We start from the raw sequence: 22,292 nt of genomic DNA, 5'->3' as shown, positions 1-22,292 counted from the left end.
TCATCTCTCTCCCGCTCTCCATTGCAATCCTGTCGCATCGCCGTCTATGTCTTATCCCTAACCCTTCTCTATCTCTGTGCCTATCTCACTCTTCCTCCCTCTCCTGTCTCTTTCTCCCTTATTCTAATCTTCGTCTCTGTCTCTGCCTTTCCCCATCTCCAGTCCTACCTTTCTCTTTTATGTTTCATTTTTATCTCCACCTGTATCTCTCTCTCTCTCTCTCTCTCTCTCTCTCTCTCTCTCTCTCTCTCTCTCTCTCTCTCTCTCTCTCCTCTCTCCCTTCCTCCCTCCCTCCCTCTCTCTTTCTCTCTCTCTCTCTCCCCTTTCTCTCCCAGTCTCCGTCTCTGCCTACTCTCTATACCCTCATCCCCTCCCCGTCCACGGCCCACGCTCCGTCTCTTTCCGGTCCTTGACTCCATCCCCGCTCCAGGGCAGCCTCCGCAGTACCCGCCGGGATGGGACCGCGCTAGGGGCGGGACTGAGGGGCCGGCCAGATCTGACTAACTCGGTTATCTAGGCGAATTGAATTAACTTCTTCACACCGAGGCCGTGGGGCCTGCCTCCCCTCTCTTCTGCAGGGCCGCAGGTGGGGAGGCCCAGGAAAGAGGTCGGTACCCTCTGACTTGGCATGATATGTAGAGACCGAAGGTCTGGGCCTCATTGGGACAGGATGGGGACTCTGGTAATGGGGTCCCATGCAGCCCCACCCTGCACCTCTGGAGTCCTAAGAGGCTGCAGGGACTCTTTGGGGTGGGGGTCGGGTTAAATAGGGGCGGGGTCTGGGACGCCCAGGCCCCGCCCTCGCGGAGCTCGCCCCGCCCCGCCCCCTCCACGGGGTCCTGCGCGTTAAAAGGCGCGCAGACCCGCCAGCTGCACTTGCGTTGCACCCGGGCAGAGTGCGGCCGCGACGGGGCGGGCGGGCTTTGAGTTGCCCAGAGCCAGCCTCCAGTCCTTGGCGTCTGGCGCTCGAACCTCCATCCCGACCTCCACCCGGCCCGGGACCCCGACCCCGACCGGCCCGGCCCCCGCCCCCGCCCCCTCCGGGTCCATGGACTACTCCTACCTCAATTCGTACGACTCGTGCGTGGCGGCCATGGAGGCGTCCGCCTACGGCGACTTCGGCGCCTGCAGCCAGCCGGGCGGCTTCCAATACAGCCCCCTGCGGCCTGCCTTCCCCACGGCGGGGCCGCCTTGCCCCGCGCTCGGCTCCTCCAACTGCGCGCTTGGCGCCCTACGCGACCACCAGCCCGCACCCTACTCGGCAGGTGAGCTCAGCCCGACCCAACCCTATCTTCAAATCCTGCGGAACCCCCAGTCCATGACCTACTTGTCAAGAGAATGCGACTGCCTCCCACAGACTCCCCATCTCTGCCCTGGCAGACCCTCCAACGCCCTGTGAGACCCTTAGTAGTACGAGGTTCCTCTCGGCAGGGATGAACCCCACCCTAACGCCCCTCCCGGTCCTCTTGCTCACTGCCAAATCTCTTCGGATCAGAGAAGTAGCTCCGTGCCCCATACCAGGGCCTCCCCTCCCCACCTGCAAAGGGTGACCACCAAACGTCTCCATCCGCTGTATCCCTGTAAGAGGCTCCCAGTTCAGTACACTCAGATTCCCAGCCTTATCGTCCCTGCCCCACGGTGTTGTGCGACGCCCCAGCAAGGACTCCTGCAGCAGCAAAGCTGTCCAGATAGGAATCTTCCTAGAGCCATAGCACCATCAGATCCCTCCTACCCTCTCTTGGACCCATCCTGCGCTGGTCCAAACCCTTCTGCACCACCAAAATCTATTCCGTTAGCCACAAAAGGGGTGCCTGGTCATTAAGCCACTTATTTCCCCACTCCCCGACCCCGGACTCTCCCAGCTAGAGTCCTACAGAACCAGGAGCCTCTCCTGCACTCCCAAGCCCTTTCATCCAAGTCTCTATTGGAACCCTCAATCTCACTGAGCTTCTCAGACATTCCTGTCCCTTCAGTTAGAGTCCCAACCTGCCCCACCCAATCTTATTTACTTGCCTCCTGGGAAGACCATCAGGGACCCAAATAGAAGACTGGAGTGGGGGTGAATGAGGACCAGGATTTGGGGAAATGAGAACCAAGGAGATGCCATCAGACTGGAACAGGGATGGGGAGATGAGGATGGGGATGATGGGGACAGGAAATGGGGAGATGGGCTCCAGAGGGATGAAGATCTGAGACAGGGACCATAGAGATTAGGCATAGAGAGATGGGGACATAAATGGGAAGATTGGGGATGATGGGAGATGGAGATGAGAACCAGATGATGGTATCAGTAATTATGGAAGACAGGGACCAAAAGGGATTGAAAACGGAAATGAGGAAGATAGGAATGGGGTGCTGGAGATAAGGATTAGGGAAAGTGGGGACCTGGAAAATGGAACAAAATGGAGATTGAGGACCCCCAGGAATATATGGAGAACTAAACCAAAGTTAGAGGCAGGGATGCCGAGATTCTACCAGGCAGTAAAGACTAGGATGGAGTATAGAAAGAGTGAAAGAGAAGGGTGGGACAGGATTTAGGGAATATTGGACACCAAGAACAGGAAGAAGGGCAAAGAAGATGGAGGAACTTGGGTTGAAAGAAGTAAGAACCGTTTTCAATGGGCACAGAAGAGTGGCACACAAAGGGAAAGTTGAGAGATTCCCATGGAGGAAGATGAGGAAAAAGAGAGGGGATATCTGGAGAATAGGAACCAAAGATGTGAGTGAGGCAGGACTAAGGAAATGAATCCCGGGAGAGGAGAAATGGGTTGGGGGAATAGAAGGAACCAAATCAGTGCACAGAAGAAAGCCAGTGTAAGAGTGAAGTAGACCTGGCAGGAGAGTCTAGTGACAGAGCCAAGGCCCAGGACTGGCTAGTGGAGAGTCCCAGGAAGCAGAGTCCTGCCAGACATCCAGGCCTAGTGTGGACAGAGCAGAACTTGAAGTCAGGGGAGCCGACCAGCTGAGGAAGATACACTGATAAGTGGATGGGAGAGTCGGAGGAGAGTGGAATGGCCAGTGGTGGGAGGAAGTGGTGCCAGAGCCGACAGGTCGAGGGGCCTTGGCTGGAGGAAGGGATTCTGATTTCCTGGTTCCAGGCCGCTCTTGAACCCCAGGTCTCCTTGATCTGGGTTCCCCTTCACCCCTGTCAGCTCCATCGACAAATGGGGACGCTTGGCCCGAGACTGCAAGGGTGAAACAGGAGACAGACTAGGAACGGGGGTGGGGGTGGCCTGTGCACGATTCCTTCTAGGGCAGGACACAGCGAACTGAGTTTGGCCTCTCACACCCTCCCCCCTCGTTGCCCTTGCCTTCCTGCACACAACCGCAGTGCCCTACAAGTTCTTCCCGGAGCCGTCCGGCCTGCACGAGAAGCGCAAGCAGCGGCGCATTCGCACCACGTTCACTAGCGCGCAGCTCAAGGAGCTGGAGCGCGTCTTCGCTGAGACCCACTATCCCGACATTTACACGCGCGAGGAGCTGGCGCTCAAGATCGATCTTACTGAGGCTCGCGTGCAGGTGCGTGTATGCACGTGTGTGTGCACGCGCGTTCTTGTGGAGGGAGGTGCGGGAGGTTAGTGTTGGACACCTAAGGAAGGGCCAAGGATAGCTGCTGCCCGGAAGCAAGGATCTAGGGTCAGTGACCAGGGCACAGCCTGGGTGTGGTTGGGCATCCAGGGAGAGCAGAGAGGCCAGGACTTGGAGGCTCTTGAGAGTCGGGAGCTGTTCAGCCCCATGTTGCTTTGCCTTCGTTTTCCCCTCAGTCTCAGTCCTCTGACTGGAGGTTCAGAATTTTTAGAAGCCAGGATGCATGCGACCGAGGGGGTAGAGGGAGAACCCGTGGAGGAGCCGGGGACAGACCGATCAGCACTTCCAGGTGTCCTCCCTAGTGTGAACTGAGCTTGACCAAAAGTTTTGGTCGTGCATGACCAAAGAGAGTCGGGCCAGGGCTTACAAATCCTATGTGCAGATGTTCCTTTGGCCGACCCAAACAAAAGGTTTCCCTAGAGCCCCAACCCGCTTTTCACAGCCCTAGGACCCTCCAGACGGAATGCCCCAGCTTCCTAAGAGAGAATTGGGAGGCAGGGCTCGGGGTGAGAAGAGTGAAGGCAGAGCCGGGTCCAGGAGACCAATAATACTGGGTGGCAGCGGAGTCCGTGGGTGAGCATATCCGAAGGGCAGAAACCCAAGGATCTGGAGGAAGGGGCAAGTGGAGAAGGCGACAGGCCAAGTGGTGGAGGGTCGAGAGGCCAACGCTAGGAGGGCTGTGTATCTCTCCACTTGATAAATAATACGGGTCAGACCCTATCTCGGAAGAGGTCTCTTTCTCTACCAATGTCTCACCTGCGTTTTGCGGTCGGGGGCTGACCTGATGCGCTCTACAACGTCCGGGCTGACTGGCCCCTGTGCCCACAGGTCTGGTTCCAGAACCGCCGGGCCAAATTCCGCAAACAGGAGCGAGCGGCCAGCGCCAAGGGCGCTGCGGGCGCAACCGGCGCCAAAAAGGGCGAGGCGCGCTGCTCGTCGGAGGACGACGACTCCAAGGAATCCACGTGCAGCCCCACGCCGGACAGCACTGCTTCGCTGCCACAGCCGCCGGCGCCCAGCCTGGCCAGCCCACGCCTGAGTCCCAGCCCGCTGCCCACTGCGTTGGGCTCCGGGCCGGGCCCGGGACCAGGGCCCCAGCCGCTCAAAGGAGCGTTGTGGGCGGGAGTGGGGGGTGGTGGTGGGGGCGGGCCTGGCGCGGGAGCTGCTGAGCTACTTAAAGCCTGGCAGCCGGCGGAGCCCGGGCCCGGGCCCTTCTCGGGAGTTCTGTCCTCCTTTCACCGGAAGCCCGGCCCCGCCCTGAAGACCAATCTCTTCTAGCCACCGGGCTCTGGAGGCTCCAAGCCTGCCCCAGAGACATCCCTGCCCCTTCGGGCTGACAGAGACCCTCCCTATCCTGGCTGCCTACCTGGAAGTTCCCATCCGTCCCCACTCCCTGCAGTGTCTGACCCCTAGGTGTGCCCTCCCCAGCTCTAGAAACCAAGTCTGGGCCACTCTCATCCTTACCCACTCGCACCAGGCAGACCGGAGTACTTTTCACCCGGACCCCCTCCAGGAGAGCCGGGGAACCATTCTAAGCTTGGTTTTCTCCGGAGCCGAGATCAAATAACGCCTGCTCCTAACAAGAGTACCCACACATGAGGATTCCTAAGGACCAGCGCTGCCCGCTCCTTGCAACTGGCTGGGCCACTCCTAACCTTGGTGACCACGAGTGCCTGCTGCCCCATCCTCGGAACCCGCCCGCACTGGCCCCTCCAGTACAAAGTCTGGTTTAGCTGGGATAATTCACACCCTGAAGGGTCCCACCGCCAATTCGCCCTGTAAGCGTCCCCTCCAATCCCTGGCTGGTCTGACGGAGGGTGGACCTGTTAGAGGAGAGGGGGCGGGGGCGGGGCTACCTGGGGAAAGAGACTAAGGGGTTTCCTTTTTCCTGATTTTATTTTTGTTGTTGTTCTTTTTCTTTGAAAAACTTGTAATTTATTGAGGTGATTTTGCTCAATCCAAATAAAACTTAATTTATTGAAGACGTCAACGCTGCCAACCCTTATGAGTGCGCAGGATAAGGAAAGGCTGTTTGCAAGAACCTTGTCTCCCCCAACCCTTGCGGTTTCAACCAGTGAACGATTCTCTCCCCTCACGGCCACCACACATTCGCAGCACAGGGTGTTACAGACCAGGAGACTGAGAACTAAGCAAACAAGCACTTTATGGTCGAGGTCCTGCCCGCCCCCCCCCCCCATTATATTAAAGTGCCCTCCCTCCCCAAACCCACACAGAAAAGTTTAAATAAACCCCAGCCCGATCCTCGGGCTCTTCCTTCATTTCCGGACGGATGCCCCTACAGGAGTTAGGGGGAGGTCCCAGAGGTACTCTTCCCCTGTAGTTCAGGCTTGCGGGAGGACAGCAGAAACAGTGATGGAAGTTGGAGCCCAGATGTACCCAACTGCACCCCATTTACACCCCTGGGGCTGAGAGGAGGGGTCTAGAAAAACAGGACTGCACCCAGGAACCAACGTGCTTCTTAACTACCGCAGGCTAGTGACCTCTGCAGCTCCAGGCCTAAAAGGGGGAGGGGTAGGATGCCCTAATTAGGACATTCCAAGTGATTGGGCAGTAGGGAATGCGGCTTCCCCAATAAATAGGCAGAGAGGTACTGCCCCACCCCCTCGGAACTTTCCAGCCAGGTGCTAGCTATTCCAAGCCTTCATAGAGGGAGAGATGCGCCGAGTATGCAGCTTTGGCGAGCCTCCGCTATCACTTGCTGAGCTGCAATGTGTCCAGAAGGAGGCGCTTGTGAGCCGGGTCCTGCACCCCAGCCTCCTCCAGGTCTTCCTCTGTGATGTCACTGCGGGGGCAAGAAAGGCTGGGATATGGGATAGAGGGTCCTCAAAGGCCCACAGTTCCACCCCTGGGGTCAGACACCCACCCTATCCGACTCTAGCCCCGCCCCCACCTGAGAAACTCCAGGTCGTCCCAGCCATTGTGCACCAGGCCTTCCTCATAGCGCTCTAAGCCGATGGCCCGCAGCCAGGCACCCATACCTGCCTCACCCAGGCCGCCGGCCCGCCCGACCTGCGGGCACGGAGCCTAAGGGAATAGGGCAAGTTAAGGGGAGCACTCAGTGCCCCACCCCAGAAAAACCTTCAAGACAGTCACATTCTACTGGGGAAGAAAGGCAAAGATTAGGGCTGATTCATGTATCCCCCAAACCCCCAGTACTCAGCTCGGGGCAGAGGGGACACCAGTGAGGGCTGCATGGTGGACGGAAGGGACACCATAGTCATGGGCAAGCACACACTTCAGGTACAGATAACCAGCTCAGGTCCACACACCTCTTCTGCCAGGTCCTCTTGGATGCTCTCCCGGATGCGGGGTGGAGGGAAGCTGAGGGGCCGGCCATATTCGGAGGGCAGTCCACGGGGTGACTGCAACTCCAGGGGGCTTGGGAGGAGCGCTGAGCGACCCGGCCCAGCAGGAGCATAATCCACCTCACTTAGAGTCTTGGCCATCTGCAGTACTGAGCAAGAGCGGTCATCCCCACTTGCTACCTCCCCCAAGAAAGTGCTGGCAGATGAGGGACCTGGGGGTAGTGGGGGCCTTGGATGGGCCTTGGGAGGTGGTGGTCCTCGGCCCTCGCCTCCACTGCGGCCCCTGACCCCTGGTACTGACAAAGGATCCAGGTTGGGGGTCAGGAAGACGGCTGAGTCTGGCAGTGGTGGAGGTGGAAAATCTGGAGGGGGCAGTGTCCCCCCAGAGTCCTCATCTGATGAACTCCCCTCTCCCACCCGAGGTGGCCGGTGGCGTCCAAGCTGTGGAGCAGGCACTGTGATGGCAACTTTGTTCTTTGTGGCAGGTGGGACAGGAGCCCTGGCAGGTGAGGGTGGCTCCAGGGGCAGCAGCTGGTGCGGGACCCCTTCAAGGACATAGTAGGCAGGGTTATTGAAGCTGTTCTTGGGTGGGGGGGCTACCACTCCTTCCAGTTCAGGAGCCCCCTCTGGCTTCAACCTGGGTTTGGGAGCAGAATAACTAAGTCAGGACCCAGAAACCCAATGGTGCAGTGGGGAACTAACTAGGCAAGAGAAAGCAGGCATCCCAGGTCCTAGACTTGCACATGACTTTGAGCATATCACTTGCCCTCTCCTGCCCTGGGTTTCATCATCTCTAGATTTGGGAGTAAAGGAGGTGTTGACCTTTTGACTGTGGAACCTGAGCTCAAATGGTTGACCACAGAGGTGTCAGAAGGCAAGGCAGTAAAAGCCTCTGATGAGAGGCTTTAGAAAGAGCTGCTGAAGCCTCTGTAGACACCTACTGTGGAATCTCACTCAGGTATTCAGGCTGGTTTTGCTCAAGCTAGAGGATAAAACTAAGGTGACTGAAAATAGCTGGAGAGAAAAAGCACCAAACTGAACCTAAGAGTTTTATGTACCTTCAGGTAACAACTAAATAGCATTAAAAAGCAAGCCTGGCTACTGGGGAACAAAACTGACCAGATTTTATTGTTATATTAGGTACATGTATAAGAATGTAACAATGAATTCCACTACTATACATATTTATAATATACCAATAAAAAACAAGGGAAAAAAAGGGGCTGGGGTTATAGCTCAGGAGTAAACTACTTGCCCAGTATGTGCAAGGCCGTGGGTTCAATCCCTAGCATTGCAAAAATACAAAAAAGGCCCTAAGTAACTTAGTGAGACCATGTCTCAAAATAAAAAAAATTTAAAAAATAAGCTACAGGACTAGGTTTTAGAAACTATTATAACCCTCCAAAATAAATTAACAAATAAATAAATAAAGGCTGCAGAAGTAGCTCAGTGGTCAAGTACCTTGGATTCAATCCCTAGTACCAAAAAAAAAAAAAAAAAAAAAGGGCAAGGAAAAAAGCCAAGCTGACTTTCCCAAAGTATGACCTCTAGACTACTAACATAGACTACTACTTCCACAGATATTAGAAGTTCTTATGTGGAAAAGAAGTATCCTTGCCCATTAAATTTAGGAAACTATATTAAACAGAGTTGGAAAGAGGTTTCCTTCCTGTCTGCATGCTTGTGGCTCTTGCTAATACTAATGTACACTGGAAACATCTAAAAAAAGAATCTAGCAAGAAGCATTTCCCAAAACTCACTTGACCACACACCTGTCTCTAGCAGGGTCTCGTGTAGGACAGGGTTCCATAGGACACACCCTGAGAAATCACTTGCTGGGCCCTGAGCGTTCTCCAAACTGAAGGCTGGAGCTGTGTCTGATTACACAGAAGGAGCGCTTCTAAAAACAATTTCTTTTTTTTTTTTTTTTGCGGTGCTGGGGTTCGAACTCAAGGCCTTGTGCTTGCAAGGCAAGCACTCTACCGACTGAGCTATCTCCCCAGCCCTAAAAACAATTTCTATGTCACTTTTTTAAGGGAAATTGAGAGGACAGGTGGCCTGTGCTCTCTTTGATTCAGAGCCAGATCTTCAGGAGGACTGGTGGACCACAGCACTTCTGACCATGGAGTAGCAGAGCAACCAAACAGCAGAGGATGCCCAGACTAGCCCTGAGAACCAACCATAGTAATGGACAGAGTGGGGAGGGGGGTGGTGGACAACAGATTCCTCCTCTCACCTGGGGTTCAAGGGCTCCTCCCTGGGAGCTGCTCGGGGTGGAGCTGGTGGCCTCCCAGTTGGTGGTGGTTTCTCTGGCTCTTCAAATAACTTGGATAGTGGGCTGGAGCCCTCTGTGGAGGCTGGCTTGCGGCTCCCTGACCTGCCAGGGAGAGATGAATGGGGCTCTCCAGCAGCCTCCAGATACCCCCTCATGTGACATCCAACATAGCCCTAGCTCACCTGGACTCCTGGCTGCCTCGGGACACAGAGGGGGCTTTGCTCTTTGCTCCAGCCTCATCTTTATCAATGCTGATCCACTCTGAAGGTATAGGGAAGACTCAGAGGGGGATCTGGGATCCTGGTTCCCAGAAAAACCCTCTAGGCCTATAGCCCCTTCCAACTATTCCTCAGGTCAGGATCACTCCCATGGCTGTAGAACCTCAAACATCCTGGAAATCCACCATGCTGCCCACCCTGGATCCGCCCCTCCTACACCTGCCCACACTATTCCATTTTGTGCCCCACACCCTTCCCAATGGAGCCCCCACCGTAGAGCCGCTCACGGGTGCCCAGGCGTTCTGTGGGCACCCGCACCTTCATGGAGCCACGGATATTGCCTGTCTCCTCGCCGCGGTGGGACAGGAAGGTCAAGAACTGCTGGGCTGTGCTGCCAATCATGGATTTGAGTGCAACCACACATTCCCCTGAGGGGCAGATGGGACAGACCAGCAGATTGTCAAAACTTCCTAGGGTCTACATGGTTTCTCATACCCCTCAGCACCCCTTACCCCTCACCATAGGATTCGTAGCCATCCATGGACTTGACTGTGAGCAGAAGGTGCTGGTCCTGCAGGTACTCAATGTCAGCCAGAATTGGCTTGAGCTGAGGAACAGAAGGCACGATATGGAACAAAGTCTCAACCACCTCTAGCGCTCCTCCCACATGCTGGCCTTGACACCACGGGGCCCTTGCCCTCAGGCTCATTCATGCTCACTCATACTCGGCTCTTAAGGAAAATTTCCAGATCTGTATTGGGCTTTTCACAGCACTTAACATCACTGTATTAATTTTCTGCATCTTCAATGGCCTGACATTTAGCAGAGTCTCAAGAAGTATTTATAGAACAAATGAATGAACAATCTGCAAATTGGTTCTACAACCCTAGATAAACAAATGTCCTTATCCTCTTGTGCCCATCCCACAAGCACACTGCCAGCCCTAGCCTCCCTCCTAGGCAGTCTCCCCCGGGGTTCTGCCTCACTCCTCTCTACCCTCCTCCACTGGCCTAGGTCCTGCCTGCAGCCTCACCGTGGGCAGCTGGCGCGAGGACCACTGCACTTTGAGGAAGTTGACGTTGTCACTGCTCTGGGCGTCATTCTCAAAGCTCTTCTTGTACTCTGGGTGAGAGTAGGAAACCAATTGAGAACCACCTTTCAGTTTCCCCTCAAGCTGAAGGCAAGTCTGGGCAGCTCTGGCCTCCCACCCCCACCCCACTTGGCCTACACGGCCCTGGGCCCTGCCTCTGACCCTCCAGGCAAGTGGAATAGAACTCAATGAAGAACTTGGTGCGGCTGGCTGTCTTCACAATGGCCTCGATGCTCTCAAACTCAATGTAGGCCTGATCTGAAGTCTTCGAGAGCCCTAAGGGGCAAGGAAGGAATTGCAAACAGAAGGGCAGAGAGGGTGTAAGAGGATCACAGAAGGAATGGGACAGAAAGGCTGAGCTCTGGAACAGGGAATCAGGAACAGTAGCAGAAGCAAGAGATAAGGCCAAGAGGGGACTTTCAATCCTAAACCACCAGTAGAGACACCCAAAGCCAAGACCCTGGACCAAGACAGAAAGAACCAAAGGATGAAAGACTCATGTTAAAGGGGACTGGGGACCAGAATGCCTGTAGGCTGGCTTGCCAACAAAATGCCACACTTCCAGGCACACTTGCAGGCACATGTGTGACCCCAGGCAGATGCAAATAAATATGTTTGTATGTATGTGTATACACAGCCACTCAGGCTTGTGCCTCTCCTGAGGACCCAGGCACCAAGACATCCTCACATAGCACACATTCAGAAGCACTCCTGCACTCACGTTTACACACAAAGGCACACATACACTGGTGTATAATCCACCCATGCACATCCCCAGGTCACCACCAATGCCCACCCTGACACTGCCACATGTACAACCACATTCAGAACAGTCACCTTTCTTGGAGATGAACTGAGAGGTAACTCCAACCTCAAATGTTCCAAACACAGGGGAATGGTCGCTGGTGACAATGTCATCAGTGCAACCTGGGCAGGGGAATAGGAATGGGGATCAGGGGAAACATCCCTACTCTCTGTTCCCACCTCCTAAAGCTAGGGCTGAGTCAGGACAATGACCACCCAGGATCTCCCATCACCCTGTCCGGGAGGCTCTGACCATAGGAATTGCAGATGATGTGGGTTTCAGGGTAGGATTTCCACAGAATCCGGTCACACCATGAGGGCACGTTGGTCCGGACCTGGGGTAGCAGACAGTAGTGTGGTCAGAGATGACAGCTGGGAGTTTCTCAGCATGGGCCCCACCCAGAGCTGATGAGGCCCCCACTTCTGTTACACTGGGCCCCACCTCCTTCCTTAGATCCCCACAACACCCAGAATCGCTCCAAAGGCCTCAGGAAGGCACGTAAGCTGAAGTGGTAACTGCAGAGGCCCAAACCCTCGACCTCCCGCCTGTTCCTGATTCACTGCAATCCTGGAAGTCCCCAGGCCATTTTTTTCACTCACTCCAGTTGGCTTTTGCTTGTGCCAGGCATATGTGTCCCGGGAACCCCGCTCATAGCGATAAGTGGGTGGAAAGGAGATCTCCTCCTCACCTAAGGAAGCAGGGCACAGGTGGGGCTCAGGACTCCCCAGGAAAGCCCCAAGCCCCCAGGCCTCCAGGCCCACTTGCTGCATTCCCTACTCACTGAATCGAAGGAAAACCTTGTGCTTCTCCCGCTCCAAGTTGAGCTGGTCCACCCGGAGCAGGGGCTCAAACTCCTTCCTGCTGATGTAGTTCAGGATCTCCTGGGGTAGGGAACACAGAGGCTGGAAATATGTCTCCTGAGCAGAGCTGGGGTGACAGCTCTCCCAGTCCCTAACCTCCCTACAGCCACAGGCACAGCTCCTGCTAGAACCTGGATATCCATGTCCAGGCGGTAGTTGAGGTCCCCAAACCAGAAGAGGTGAGTGAAACGCAGAGAGATGTCAAATGCACTGAGCTGCCGATCTCCCAGCGAGAGCAGCCTCAGGATATCCAGGTAGTTTTGGTTCCGCCTACAGCAGGGGGTCAGGAACAGGTCCCCAGGGTCAGAAATAAGGAATGGGCATAAAGGCAAGAAGACTCTGTAGTCAGAGAGAACAGGGATCAATTCCCTGAGAACAGAGGGAAGAGCTAAGTACAAGGTCAGGGTCAGGAGTAGACCATGCAGTCTTAAGCTGGGATACAGGAGGAGAAGGGGGTCTTTGGGGGACAGAGATGTGGGAAAAGGAACAGGTCCCAGGTGACTAGGGCACGTGGGCAAGGAAACTATGGGGAAGGTGCCCTACCGGGCAGTCTTCTCATTTCCCGAGGTGAGATGGCAATTCACAAAGCCAAATGAGGTACCATTGAACATGAAGGAGACACCCACAGCTCCCTTGTTCCCTGTGAGGACAAACAGAAGAGGAAGGCCTGGGTCACCCAGAGAGAACTCCCAACTTTCCTCTCTATTCCTCAAAGCAGCAATGAGAGGATGCTTCCTACCCCAATTCTCAGGTGCTATGAAGCAGGCAGCCCCTGAACACACACCCACACCTTCCCTGAGCACCTGCAGTCTGTCCGGATGGCCTTACTCTGTCTGTGTGAGGTGAGCCCCTAGAGATCCCAAGAGATCCCAAAGGTACACCAGAAAGGCCCTATAGATTCTCAGAAGAATCTATCTTGCAGGAGCCCTGGACCACTAATCAGAAGACCTGAGCACTAAGCCTGGCTCCCCTACTTACTTTGCTGTGTGACCTTGGAATTCAACCACACTGAGTTTGAATTTTATCATCTATGAAATGGGGACAATTATCCTGGCCTTGCCTTCCTGGTGGGGCTGGAAGAAATTTTAAATATGAATATGCTTTACAAAGTTCAAAACACCCTATATATGAGAAAGCTGAGACTACCAGAAAGGCGGAGACCCTGAATTGGAGAGGAGGCAGTAAGCATGAACAGAGGGACCCCACCACTTCAGGAACCTGCCAGCCCTGCTCACCCAGGGTGTTGGCGATGCCAGTTTTCACACTGGATGTACTGACATGGCTGATGCGGTTCTCATGCTCTGGCTTGACGAGCACAGCCACCTTGATGTTCCACAGCGACTGCATGGCAATCTAGGTAGAGGGTGTGAAGTCACCCTTGTCCTGGGCTGGGGTCCCTGTCCACATTTCCCCTGCCCTGGAATCTTGTCATAGGACAGGAAGACCTCCTACCCCTTTTCCTGAGGGGCCAGAGAGAAATGGGCCTCCCGTGGCATGAAGGATTCACACGAGACCTCCCAAAAGACATGCCCAGGGCTCAAGGAAAAGCCAGAGTTGCATTCCCCAGGATGTCCATGAGGTCAAGCAGGAAAATCTGGGGTGGTTTGTGAGGACAGGGGACTGAACAAGATGGGCCCTCACCGGGCGGTAATCCAGATCTGTAAGCTCCTTGAGGCCCCCACGCAGCAAGTCCAGCCACTCTCGGTCGCCCACTGAGTTCTCCTGGGTCCCAAAGACATAGATGTCATGGGGTATGGTCACTGTGACCTCATCTAGGGTCTTCCCCAGACCCTTTGATGTGAACCAAGACGTCACATTTTTTGGAGGTGGCACACTTCCTGGAGATGGAGGGGATGAGGCAGCAGGTGGGAGGGTCAGGCCCCTGCCCTGGGGCCATTCCCCTCTCCCACCGCAGCCCCAGCCCGGGCCTGACCCATATTCCAGGTGCCTATGAAGACGGAGATCATGTCAGGCTCGTCCTGCTTGGAGTGCTTGTTCTTCATGAGCTGCAGCAGCTGGCAGAAGGCCTCCCGTTTCTGGGGGAAAGTCAGTCAAGTGCAGGTAGACAGCTAGGAACCCCCTTCCCATAAGGATACCCCACTAGATAAATACCATGAGAGAAGGCTATGACTGTCTGCTTCCCCATTGTACACCAACTGCTAAGAATGTAAGAGGTGCTAGGTAAACGTTCACTGAATATTTGAATCCACGCTCAGGCCACCCACTCTTTATGACCTCTCTACCCTGCCAGGAGGGACGACATTCCCACACCACGCGCTCCCTCTTTTCCTACCCAATGGGAGACACCCATCTGGAGACATCAGTATCCCCCAGTGTACTGGCCCAGCCTGTCCCTCACCCGAGCACTGACGAAGATGAAGTCCTTGCGCTGGGTTCGGTCCTTCTCCTTTTCAAACACAACACCCAGCTTGTTCTGGACACGCTGCGACTTAATGAGCTGGCGGACTAGGGGATAGAAGACAGGTCACACAAGACTGTGCCCTCCAGGTCAAGGGCATCACCCTACCCATCTCTCCCAGGTCTTGCCCTGGCTCACTGCGGTCGTGCGTGAAGGTTGTCCAGTCCTCCTGGGAGTCCCGCTGTCTCCGAAGTAGCACCAGTCTCCCACCTTCCACATCCACGCTCAGCGTGAACTTCTGTGACTTCCCAATCTTGGTCAGATCACCCAAGGTAACATCCAGCTTCACCTGCAAGATAGGAAGTGAAGAGGCTACTAATAAGACATTGGGGCAAGAAGCACCCCCTTCACCTTCAACTGCCCTTTGACCCATGAGGCCCCCCACCTGCCATGTACCTCAAAGGCCTGCACAGGTATGGTCTTGGCCTTACGTGTGGATGGCTGCAGCGGAGCTGGAGGTGCCGTGGAACTCATGTCCTGTAGTGCCTTCAGGGCCTGGAGGGGCCAAGGGCAGGGTGAGGTTGGGACCATGTTCAGGGCAAAGGCAGAGAGGGGTATGGCTGATGTTGGGATCAGTGCTAAGCTACAGCTTCAAAGCTGAGTTCAGGGCTCAACCAAAGAAAGTGTTCAGCAACTCAAAGGTCAGGAATTAGAGGGGAATCAGTTTACCTTCTTCTGGATGCCTGACAGAAAGTCCTTTAGCACTGACAACTTCAGTACCAGGTTCTCTAGTTCCTGTTCCCCAGTTTGTGATGGGTTCTGCTGGGAGAAAGAATAAAGCTCGTAGGTGAGGCCCCTAGGCTGATGGCCCCACTCAACTCCAGAACATGAGCCCACCTCCCAGGGTCTCCCTACAATCCCACCTGCTGCTGCAAAAGGCGAGTCACCATGGGCGAGCTCTGCTGGTCAAACACCTTGGACAGGATCTCCAGACCCGATAGGACCTTGTCCACCTCACTAGGGGAAACACCATTTCAGAATTCCCCACCCCAAGCCACACCCATGGCAGCTGAGGGTGGTGCTTTCACCCTCAGCTTGAGGACACAAGGGGACAGGCAAGAAAGTCAGGAGGCAGTTAAGGGTCAGAGTGTGGTACAGAGGATCAGAAGTGCAGGTACCTGTGCAGTCTCCGGCAGGAGGTGGCAAGAGTACGGGTGAGGTGGGGCAGGTTGCTGGCACCGCCCCGCACAGCCTCCAGGTCCAGCCCGTAGCTGCCCTTCAGATACTCATGAGAAATGGTGCTCAGCCCATTGGGAGTGCTTCAGAGAGAGGTTAAAAGTTGGTGGAGGTCCTGCTGACACTGTTCTAGCACCCCTACACCTTGTTCCTACAGAAGGTGGTACTAGTGGCAGAATAGGATAGGTCAGGGCTGAGATGAGATGGGTGCCCCAGGGGCTCAGAAGGTCTTCTCACCTCTGGTGAAAGAGAAGTTTTCTGCTCAGCAGAAAGGGTTGTGGGGAGTGGAGAATCTCACCTCTCAGCAGCAGGAGTTGTGGGAGTCTCGGGGGCTGGCAGGGGGCTGCTGGGTCCCGTGGGGGCAGAAATGCTGGTAGAGCCAGAGCGTGGGGGCAGTGGGGGCTTCTCATCCTCCCCATCTGTGGACAGAAGTCAACGGAGGAGCAGTTTGGGCCTCTGTCCCTCAATAGTGTATAGCAGGGGGAATGCCATGGCTGTCAGAGACTTCCATGGAAATGGAGTAAAGGGCAGAGCAACATGATTATGAGAAAGGAGAGAGAGGGCTGTGAAGCAGGAATGGAAAGAACCAGGTAGAGTCAGGGAGGAGGCAAGGAAGGGATCTGCACACTGCACATAGGGCTGCACCTGAGGCATCACGGTCGTCAGGTGGGTCTGGCTCTCTCTCCCCCTCTACAGGCAGCAGCAGGGCACACACAAGGCCCTGGTTGGGTTGGGCATACAGGCCAATGAGCTCGCCCAGGGTCTGGAAGCGGCGCACAGGCACACCCTGTGAGGTCTACAGGATAACAAGGATGGGAGGAAGGGTCAGCAAGCAGGTCCACAAACTATAGGAAGAATTAAGCTCAGGAGTCAGGGGTCCGAGCTCCTACCTGCACAGCCAGGAAGTCTTCTCCATCAGGCAGGATGCGGTATGTGTGTACATGTTTCTGATACCTGATGGCAAGGCAGAAATCAGAACCTGGTACCCCCTGGTTGGAGTCTAAGCCCAAAGCATCCCCTACTAGTCTCTCCCCCTGTCCTCCCAGATCCTTCAATGTGGTTTCCCCTAAAACCACTTGCCCAGGCTACATAGGGTTAATGATGGAGCCAGTCTACTTCCACCCTCCTAGTGCTGCCAACAAGAACTGGAATGACCAAGTCCCCCTCCCCCCCAAGACCTACATAGACTCCACACCCACCACAGGGCCTGGGAAGCAACAGGCAGCTCTCTTGTGGCCTCCACAGCTGTCTAAACAGCCCCTCTCGGCTGTGGTACCCGTCTGGGCCCCCCGCCAGAGTAAGAGTCCTCAGAAGCCTGGTTAGCCTGTGTGTGCATGGGTAATGTGCTAATACACGTGAGCCTGTCTGTGTTTATGTTGGTGTCTGGCTCTGCTGGAGTCTGTATGTCTAGGACAGTTTCTCTGGGGAGTATTGGAGCACCACCCTAGGGCTTTTACCTCTTCCCCAGACAATAGGTAACTGGGATGCCCCAAGGGGGCCCCCTATGAGAGACCCAGCCTCTAGGAACCCCAAGGGGAGGAGGGGCAAGAGGGGTGCTGACAGATGGTGACAGCAGCAGCTGAGCAGGTGACAGCTGAACCAGGCGCATACTCACTGGGGGATGGAAGTCTCCCTTCTGCCACCACACCTCAGAAGGCACCCAGGCCTGTGTATGTGCTGGGCAGGAAAGGGCTGTTGGTGCTGAGAACCAAATGCCACAGGGCCATCCCTTTCCCCCAAGTTAGCTCCTGTCAGGGGCTCTCCTGGTTGCTTGTGCTATGTGTTAGTTTGTAGACTGTGGACCCATATTTATGACAATATCATCTCATTAACTGAACCCTGGCTGTGTCAGGTACTCAGCATCCTGCAGACCTCATTTAAATTCCCACATTTGAAGCAGATATTATTACTCAACGGATGAGGAAACTAAGGCTCAAAAAGAAAATGTGATTTGCCTAAGGTCAAAGAACAAGTAAAAGGCAGAACTGGGATTTAAAATGAGGGCAGAAGGAAGGGCCCGTATCCTGGCCTGCTGGTCAGACTGCCTGTAGCCATCAGGACAGGGGTGTGTCTTGAATGTTATTCGTGTACATGTGGTGTGTATATAGGTAAGCAAGTATGTTATTTGTTTGGGAAGTCTAAGAAACCGCCCATTTCTGATCCCTACCCACAGTCTCCTGAGAGTCAAAGAACAGTCACAGTCAGTTGGCAAAGTCAAAGCCCCCAAACACAGAAAGACCCCCACCCCACCCATTCCTTCTCCTGGCAATGGAGCCAGGATTTTCCCCTTACTGGGACAATAATGTTCCTCACTCAGACACAGGCCCCAGCTGTCCTCTCCCACCCAACAGCTGACCTAGCACCTGCCCGCCCCCCCTCCCCCACCCCTGCTACTAGGGAGTATGCCTCAGAGGGGGCTGGGAGGCAGGACTGAGGATATTCATGGGTCTAGGGTGTCCTTTAGTCTCCCTGTACTAAGCCTCAGAGTTGAGGCAAAGCTGAGACTATAGGACCCCTCATCAGGTCAATTGCCTAGGTCAGAGTTTCTCAACCTCTGCACTACTGACATTTTGGACCACATAATCCTTGGGGGGCTGTTTTGGACACTGTCACACGTTTAGCAGTACCTCTGGCTTTGTCCCCCTAGATGACTATAGCACCATCCCTCCTGTGACAAACAAAAATGTCTCCCCTGGTCTAAGTCAATGTGTCCTCCCTAACCCCCAATAAAGATGTCATTTTAACAAAAAGGGAAAGAAGGGACAAAGGGGTCAATGAAGAACATAACTAGATCTAAACAAAACGGTCCCCACAGTTTCCCAGTCACTACTTCTCACTCCAGAGACTCACAAAAGGCCACTTAGTGTCAGACTGTGGGTCAGTGAAAAAATTACAAAACTAAAAGTACAGACTCACCCCACCTGACTACCCACAGAGCTGACAGGTACAGTCACAGGACCAGGCCACTTAGAGAACTGCCAAGTCTAGTTCCACACACAGCACTCATGGCTTAGGGCTAGAGCTGCCAGATAACTGGGGCTCAAGTCCAGAGCCAGGGCACACTCATTGATTCATGAAATAATGGCACAGTCCCATAAAGCCTCATTTGGCTGCCTCATTAGGTCTTCTTCTGAACACCAGCCACACCACCACCCCCAACCATACACAGTCAGACAAACCCCAAGCCGTGCCTCTGGAGGGAGCACAGAAAGGACCCCTAAGGAAGTTGCTAGACATCCTCGCACACCCTCACCACACACCCTCATCAGTCCCTCTGCCCCTAAACTGCTGCTCCTGCCTAGGCTCAATCCCTCCACCAACAGAACTGCATGAGAGGTGGAGCCCGCATCCTCACTCCTACTTGGGGTAAGAGGGCTGCCAAGGGCTGCCTGCTTTTTCCGCATCCCAATCACCCTGGCCTCAGTACCCCCACATACTCTGACCTCAAAGCCCAACAAAGTTCACTCAACACAAGCAGGAAGGAAATGCCCCCTGTATGCTTCCTCAGTCCCAGGAGCCCTAGAATAAAGCCAAGGCCCCCACTCGGGGGGTGGAGGCGGGGCTGGCGTCCTACCACTCAGTCACTGGACACCCTCCCCACTCAGGTCACACTGGTCCTTGCCCCAGATCCCCTCCCCGCCCCACTTACAGGACGCAGAGTGCGAAGGCCCCCGCCACGCTCTCGCTGTCTCGGACCAGGAAGCTGCCATCTCGGCCCGCCCGGGCCAGCAGCTCCTCCGCTGCAGCACGGCTCAGGTCGCGGTGGTACCAGGCAGGAGCTGGGCTGCCCAGCGCGCCCCCGGGTCCCGCGCTCCCCGGGCCGGGTACCCCGCACGCCGAAGCCATAGCCCGCGCTGGGCTCAGGGCTGCCCGCGCCTGCCACCCCGAGCCATCCGCCCTTGGAAGCTCAGGGCCGACGCTGGGGCCGCGCCCGGGTCCGGGGCCTGAGGATCCGCGGGCCGGACAGAGCCGGGGATCAGGGCTCCGCGCTCCGCCGCGCAGGGCGCCTGATTCACCGCGCAGCCGCCGCCGCCGCCGCCGCCGCCGCCTGCAGCGCCGGCCTCAACTTGAAGAGAAAGAAAAGTTTGTTCAGAGGCGGCGGGGGAGGGGCAGGAACGGAGCAGGGAGCCCGGCGGCCGGCCCCCTCCCCCTCCGCTCGGCCCACAGCCCGGGCCGCCCCTGCCCCCAACCTCTTCTCGAAGGGACGATGCCTCCACCGTCCCGCAGAACTTGCACCTCCCAAACCCCACAACGATCCTGTTCTTCCACCCCAAGGAGATCCAGTCCCCAAATACCCACCAAACTCCCAAGTCCCCCCATTCTGCGCCCGGACATTAAAGAGTATGGCAACCCTCTGAAGAATTCAGCCCTCTCAATCCTCTCAAGGAGATGACCCTTAACCCCCATTAAAGTGATTTCAACCCAAATCCTTTCCATTGGGCGCCCAGAATCCAGGAGTATCGAGGTTCTCAAAAGAAGGCTTCAGGATAGCCTACCGCCCCATCCTCTGCCCACCATCCAAGTGAGCAAGACCCCCAACTCCCATTAAACCCAGCCCTTCCTTATAGCTGAACCCCAAACTCCACTGTACCTGTCCCCCTAAAAATCCCGGGGAGGAAATCCCCTTCATAGAGATCCGATCCCCACACACGCCCGGACGAAGTCCAGCGTCCTCTAGCCCCTCACGCGCGGGCCCGGGCAGGCCCTCCTAGCCCGGCAAAGCCCTTCCCCCGTCTCGGCCAAGTTCCCTGGCACCACTCCCCGCACCCGCAGGCCGGCGTCTTGAGAGGACCCGCAGTCCGAGACTAGGGGGATCCCCTTGCCCATCTAGGGCAAAGTTCCCTCAATCCACCGGCTTCCTGCCTCTCCCCAGAGCCATAGCCGCCGCATGCAGACCCCCACCTCCGGGGCTGCTCGGGTGCCTCCTTGCCCCGGGAAGCAGCCCTGGACTCTAGGCGGCCACTTAAGATGGCCATCCGTCGCCGCCGCCGCCGCCGCACACCCCCCCGCGCCTTCAGCCCCGCCCGCCGCTCCGCCCTCGCGGCTCTCCAGGGAGCAGCGGTAGCACCCGCGCCCCGCCTCGCTGGGCCCGCGTCCGGGTCCCGGAGCCGCTCACCCGCCGAGTGACCTCGGGCAAGTCTCAGCACCTCTCTGAGCCTATGCTTCCAGCTCTGTAAAGTGGGGATAATGTTAGGAGGCAGACTCAATGGGACTCTGCTTGTAAAGCACTCGGCACAGGGCCTGGCACCCAGCGGGTGCTCCCGGACTATTTTTATTATTAATTAAAGAGTAACGAAGGTGACAGCTGTGTAAACTGCAAAGCGCGGCTGCAGAACGAATGGGTATTATTAGCGCCGCCCCCGCCCCAGCTACTCCTCCAAGTCAACAAACTTGTGCCTCTGCGGGCAAGACGCCGAGCAGGGAGCTCCGCAAACCGGGTACCCTCGGGCCTCCCCAGCACCCGCACACCCCCGCAACCCCGGGCGGAAGGGAGACGCAGCCGCCGGAAAGGGGGTGGAGCCCATACTGGGGTCTGGACCGCCCCTTCCCAAAAAAAGACCTAGCCGGTGGCGGCGTCTCCCGGGAGTCCTCTTCCTGCCCCGCCCCTCGGCCCCCTGGCTCCTTAAAGGCGCAGGCCTCCAGCCCAGTGTCCTCTGCCGCCAACTCCTGGACGTCTGTCGGAGCATCACTTTAACCTGGGAGAGAACTTTCACTTTGCTAAATTGAACCTGTTGACAGATCCGGAGTGAGTCCTAAGGAACTTTCTCTATTTCAAATACGCATTGGCTTAACCCCACTTGAACAAAGCCTTGGATGAGGGGCAGGGGTGGCTCTATGAGGACTTTAAGACTACTTAATACAATAACTAAGTGATCCCCCACCCACCTACCCAGGTTCAGCTCCTACCAGGCCTCCAATAACTCATCTGATTTATGCCCAAGTTCCCAATCAGGCATACCTCTTTTCTTAGGAGGGAAGGTGAGTCTGAAAATGAGGGGAAGAGAGACCTGGAATAGAATTCTAGTACCAATTGGGACACCCACGTGCAAGCATTCTCAGACAGCTACCTGTGACCTCTTTGGAGACAAATGTGCTAGGGGTATGTAGATTAAGACTTTCTCAAGGGGAACAGAAAGGCGAAAGACCCAGAAATGAACTCGCGCCCAGCTCCTGAGTGCTGTGCAAAGACGGAACATCCCTCCAGACCCAGCATATCTACCGATCCTGGGAGGGGACAAAGCACCTAAGAAGAGGCCTAGCTCCTGCCTCTGGGAAGACCCTCAGAGTTTCTAATCCTCTTCTAGACCCAAAGCCAGGACACAACACAGGGCCAGTTCCAATCTCTTGAATATTTCTCCCAGTCTGTCTTTCCCAATCACTTCTTCCTCCTCTGAGGATCCCAAACTCCAGCTGACTGTTAGTGCTTATCATGTTAGTGTGAACTTTTCCCAGTTTTCCTATTGCAGAGCTGAGCAGAGTCAGGTAGACAAGGACTGGGAAGGGGAATGTTTGGGAACCAGTATAAATAAGAAGA

At 55.7% G+C, this 22,292-nt stretch overlaps 2 protein-coding genes across 4 annotated transcripts; one reads left to right on the top strand and one right to left on the bottom strand.

The window, feature by feature from the left end:
* The first annotated feature begins 1,048 nt into the window (after positions 1-1,048).
* Phox2a (paired like homeobox 2A) lies at positions 1,049-4,866 on the top strand. The gene is made up of 3 exons (XM_047519667.1): positions 1,049-1,265; positions 3,332-3,519; positions 4,417-4,866. Exons 1-3 carry the CDS (start codon positions 1,049-1,051, stop codon positions 4,864-4,866), a joined length of 855 nt encoding a protein of 284 aa, XP_047375623.1.
* A 942-nt stretch (positions 4,867-5,808) lies between these two features.
* Positions 5,809-20,739, bottom strand: Inppl1 (inositol polyphosphate phosphatase like 1). 3 transcript variants are annotated; one of them, XM_047518505.1, is made up of 29 exons: positions 20,660-20,739; positions 19,407-19,823; positions 16,648-16,711; positions 16,403-16,553; positions 16,056-16,176; positions 15,700-15,840; positions 15,445-15,538; positions 15,251-15,343; positions 14,978-15,076; positions 14,720-14,870; positions 14,522-14,628; positions 14,096-14,198; positions 13,804-14,000; positions 13,398-13,515; positions 12,706-12,802; positions 12,294-12,432; positions 12,084-12,183; positions 11,902-11,990; positions 11,555-11,636; positions 11,335-11,424; positions 10,660-10,773; positions 10,441-10,529; positions 9,927-10,014; positions 9,680-9,835; positions 9,372-9,450; positions 9,151-9,291; positions 6,879-7,551; positions 6,500-6,633; positions 5,809-6,391 (listed from the first exon to the last, which is right to left on the bottom strand). In XM_047518505.1, the coding sequence occupies exons 2-29, from the start codon at positions 19,601-19,603 to the stop codon at positions 6,301-6,303; spliced, it is 3,798 nt and encodes a 1,265-aa protein (XP_047374461.1). In that variant the 5' UTR covers positions 19,604-19,823; positions 20,660-20,739; the 3' UTR covers positions 5,809-6,300. The 3 variants fall into 3 exon arrangements, with proteins under 3 accessions (XP_047374461.1, XP_047374463.1, XP_047374462.1); XM_047518507.1 differs by having other exon boundaries at positions 15,251-15,340; XM_047518506.1 differs by lacking the exon at positions 20,660-20,739 and adding an exon at positions 20,349-20,531.
* Positions 20,740-22,292: the final 1,553 nt, after the last annotated feature.

This window comes from Sciurus carolinensis, chromosome 11 (genome assembly GCF_902686445.1).
Source record: "Sciurus carolinensis chromosome 11, mSciCar1.2, whole genome shotgun sequence".
In the NCBI taxonomy this organism is placed as follows: Eukaryota; Metazoa; Chordata; class Mammalia; order Rodentia; family Sciuridae; genus Sciurus; species Sciurus carolinensis.
The sequence above is the reverse complement of the archived record's forward strand: the minus strand, read 5'-3'. Positions and strand labels throughout refer to the sequence as shown.

Bases quoted from the DNA above. Each gene is read 5' to 3' on its own strand.
- Phox2a (XM_047519667.1), top strand. From the start codon at position 1,049: ATGGACTACTCCTACCTCAATTCGTACGACTCGTGCGTGGCGGCCATG. The intron at 1,266-3,331 runs GTGAGCTCAGCC...ACACAACCGCAG, and splicing joins GCCCGCACCCTACTCGGCAG to TGCCCTACAAGTTCTTCCCG. The intron at 3,520-4,416 runs GTGCGTGTATGC...CTGTGCCCACAG, and splicing joins TTACTGAGGCTCGCGTGCAG to GTCTGGTTCCAGAACCGCCG.
- Inppl1 (XM_047518505.1), bottom strand. From the start codon at position 19,603: ATGGCTTCGGCGTGCGGGGTACCCGGCCCGGGGAGCGCGGGACCCGGG. The intron at 12,184-12,293 runs GTTCTAGCAGGA...TCCCTACCCCAG, and splicing joins GCCTGGACATGGATATCCAG to GAGATCCTGAACTACATCAG. The intron at 6,392-6,499 runs GTGGGGGCGGGG...TTGCCCCCGCAG, and splicing joins GACGACCTGGAGTTTCTCAG to TGACATCACAGAGGAAGACC.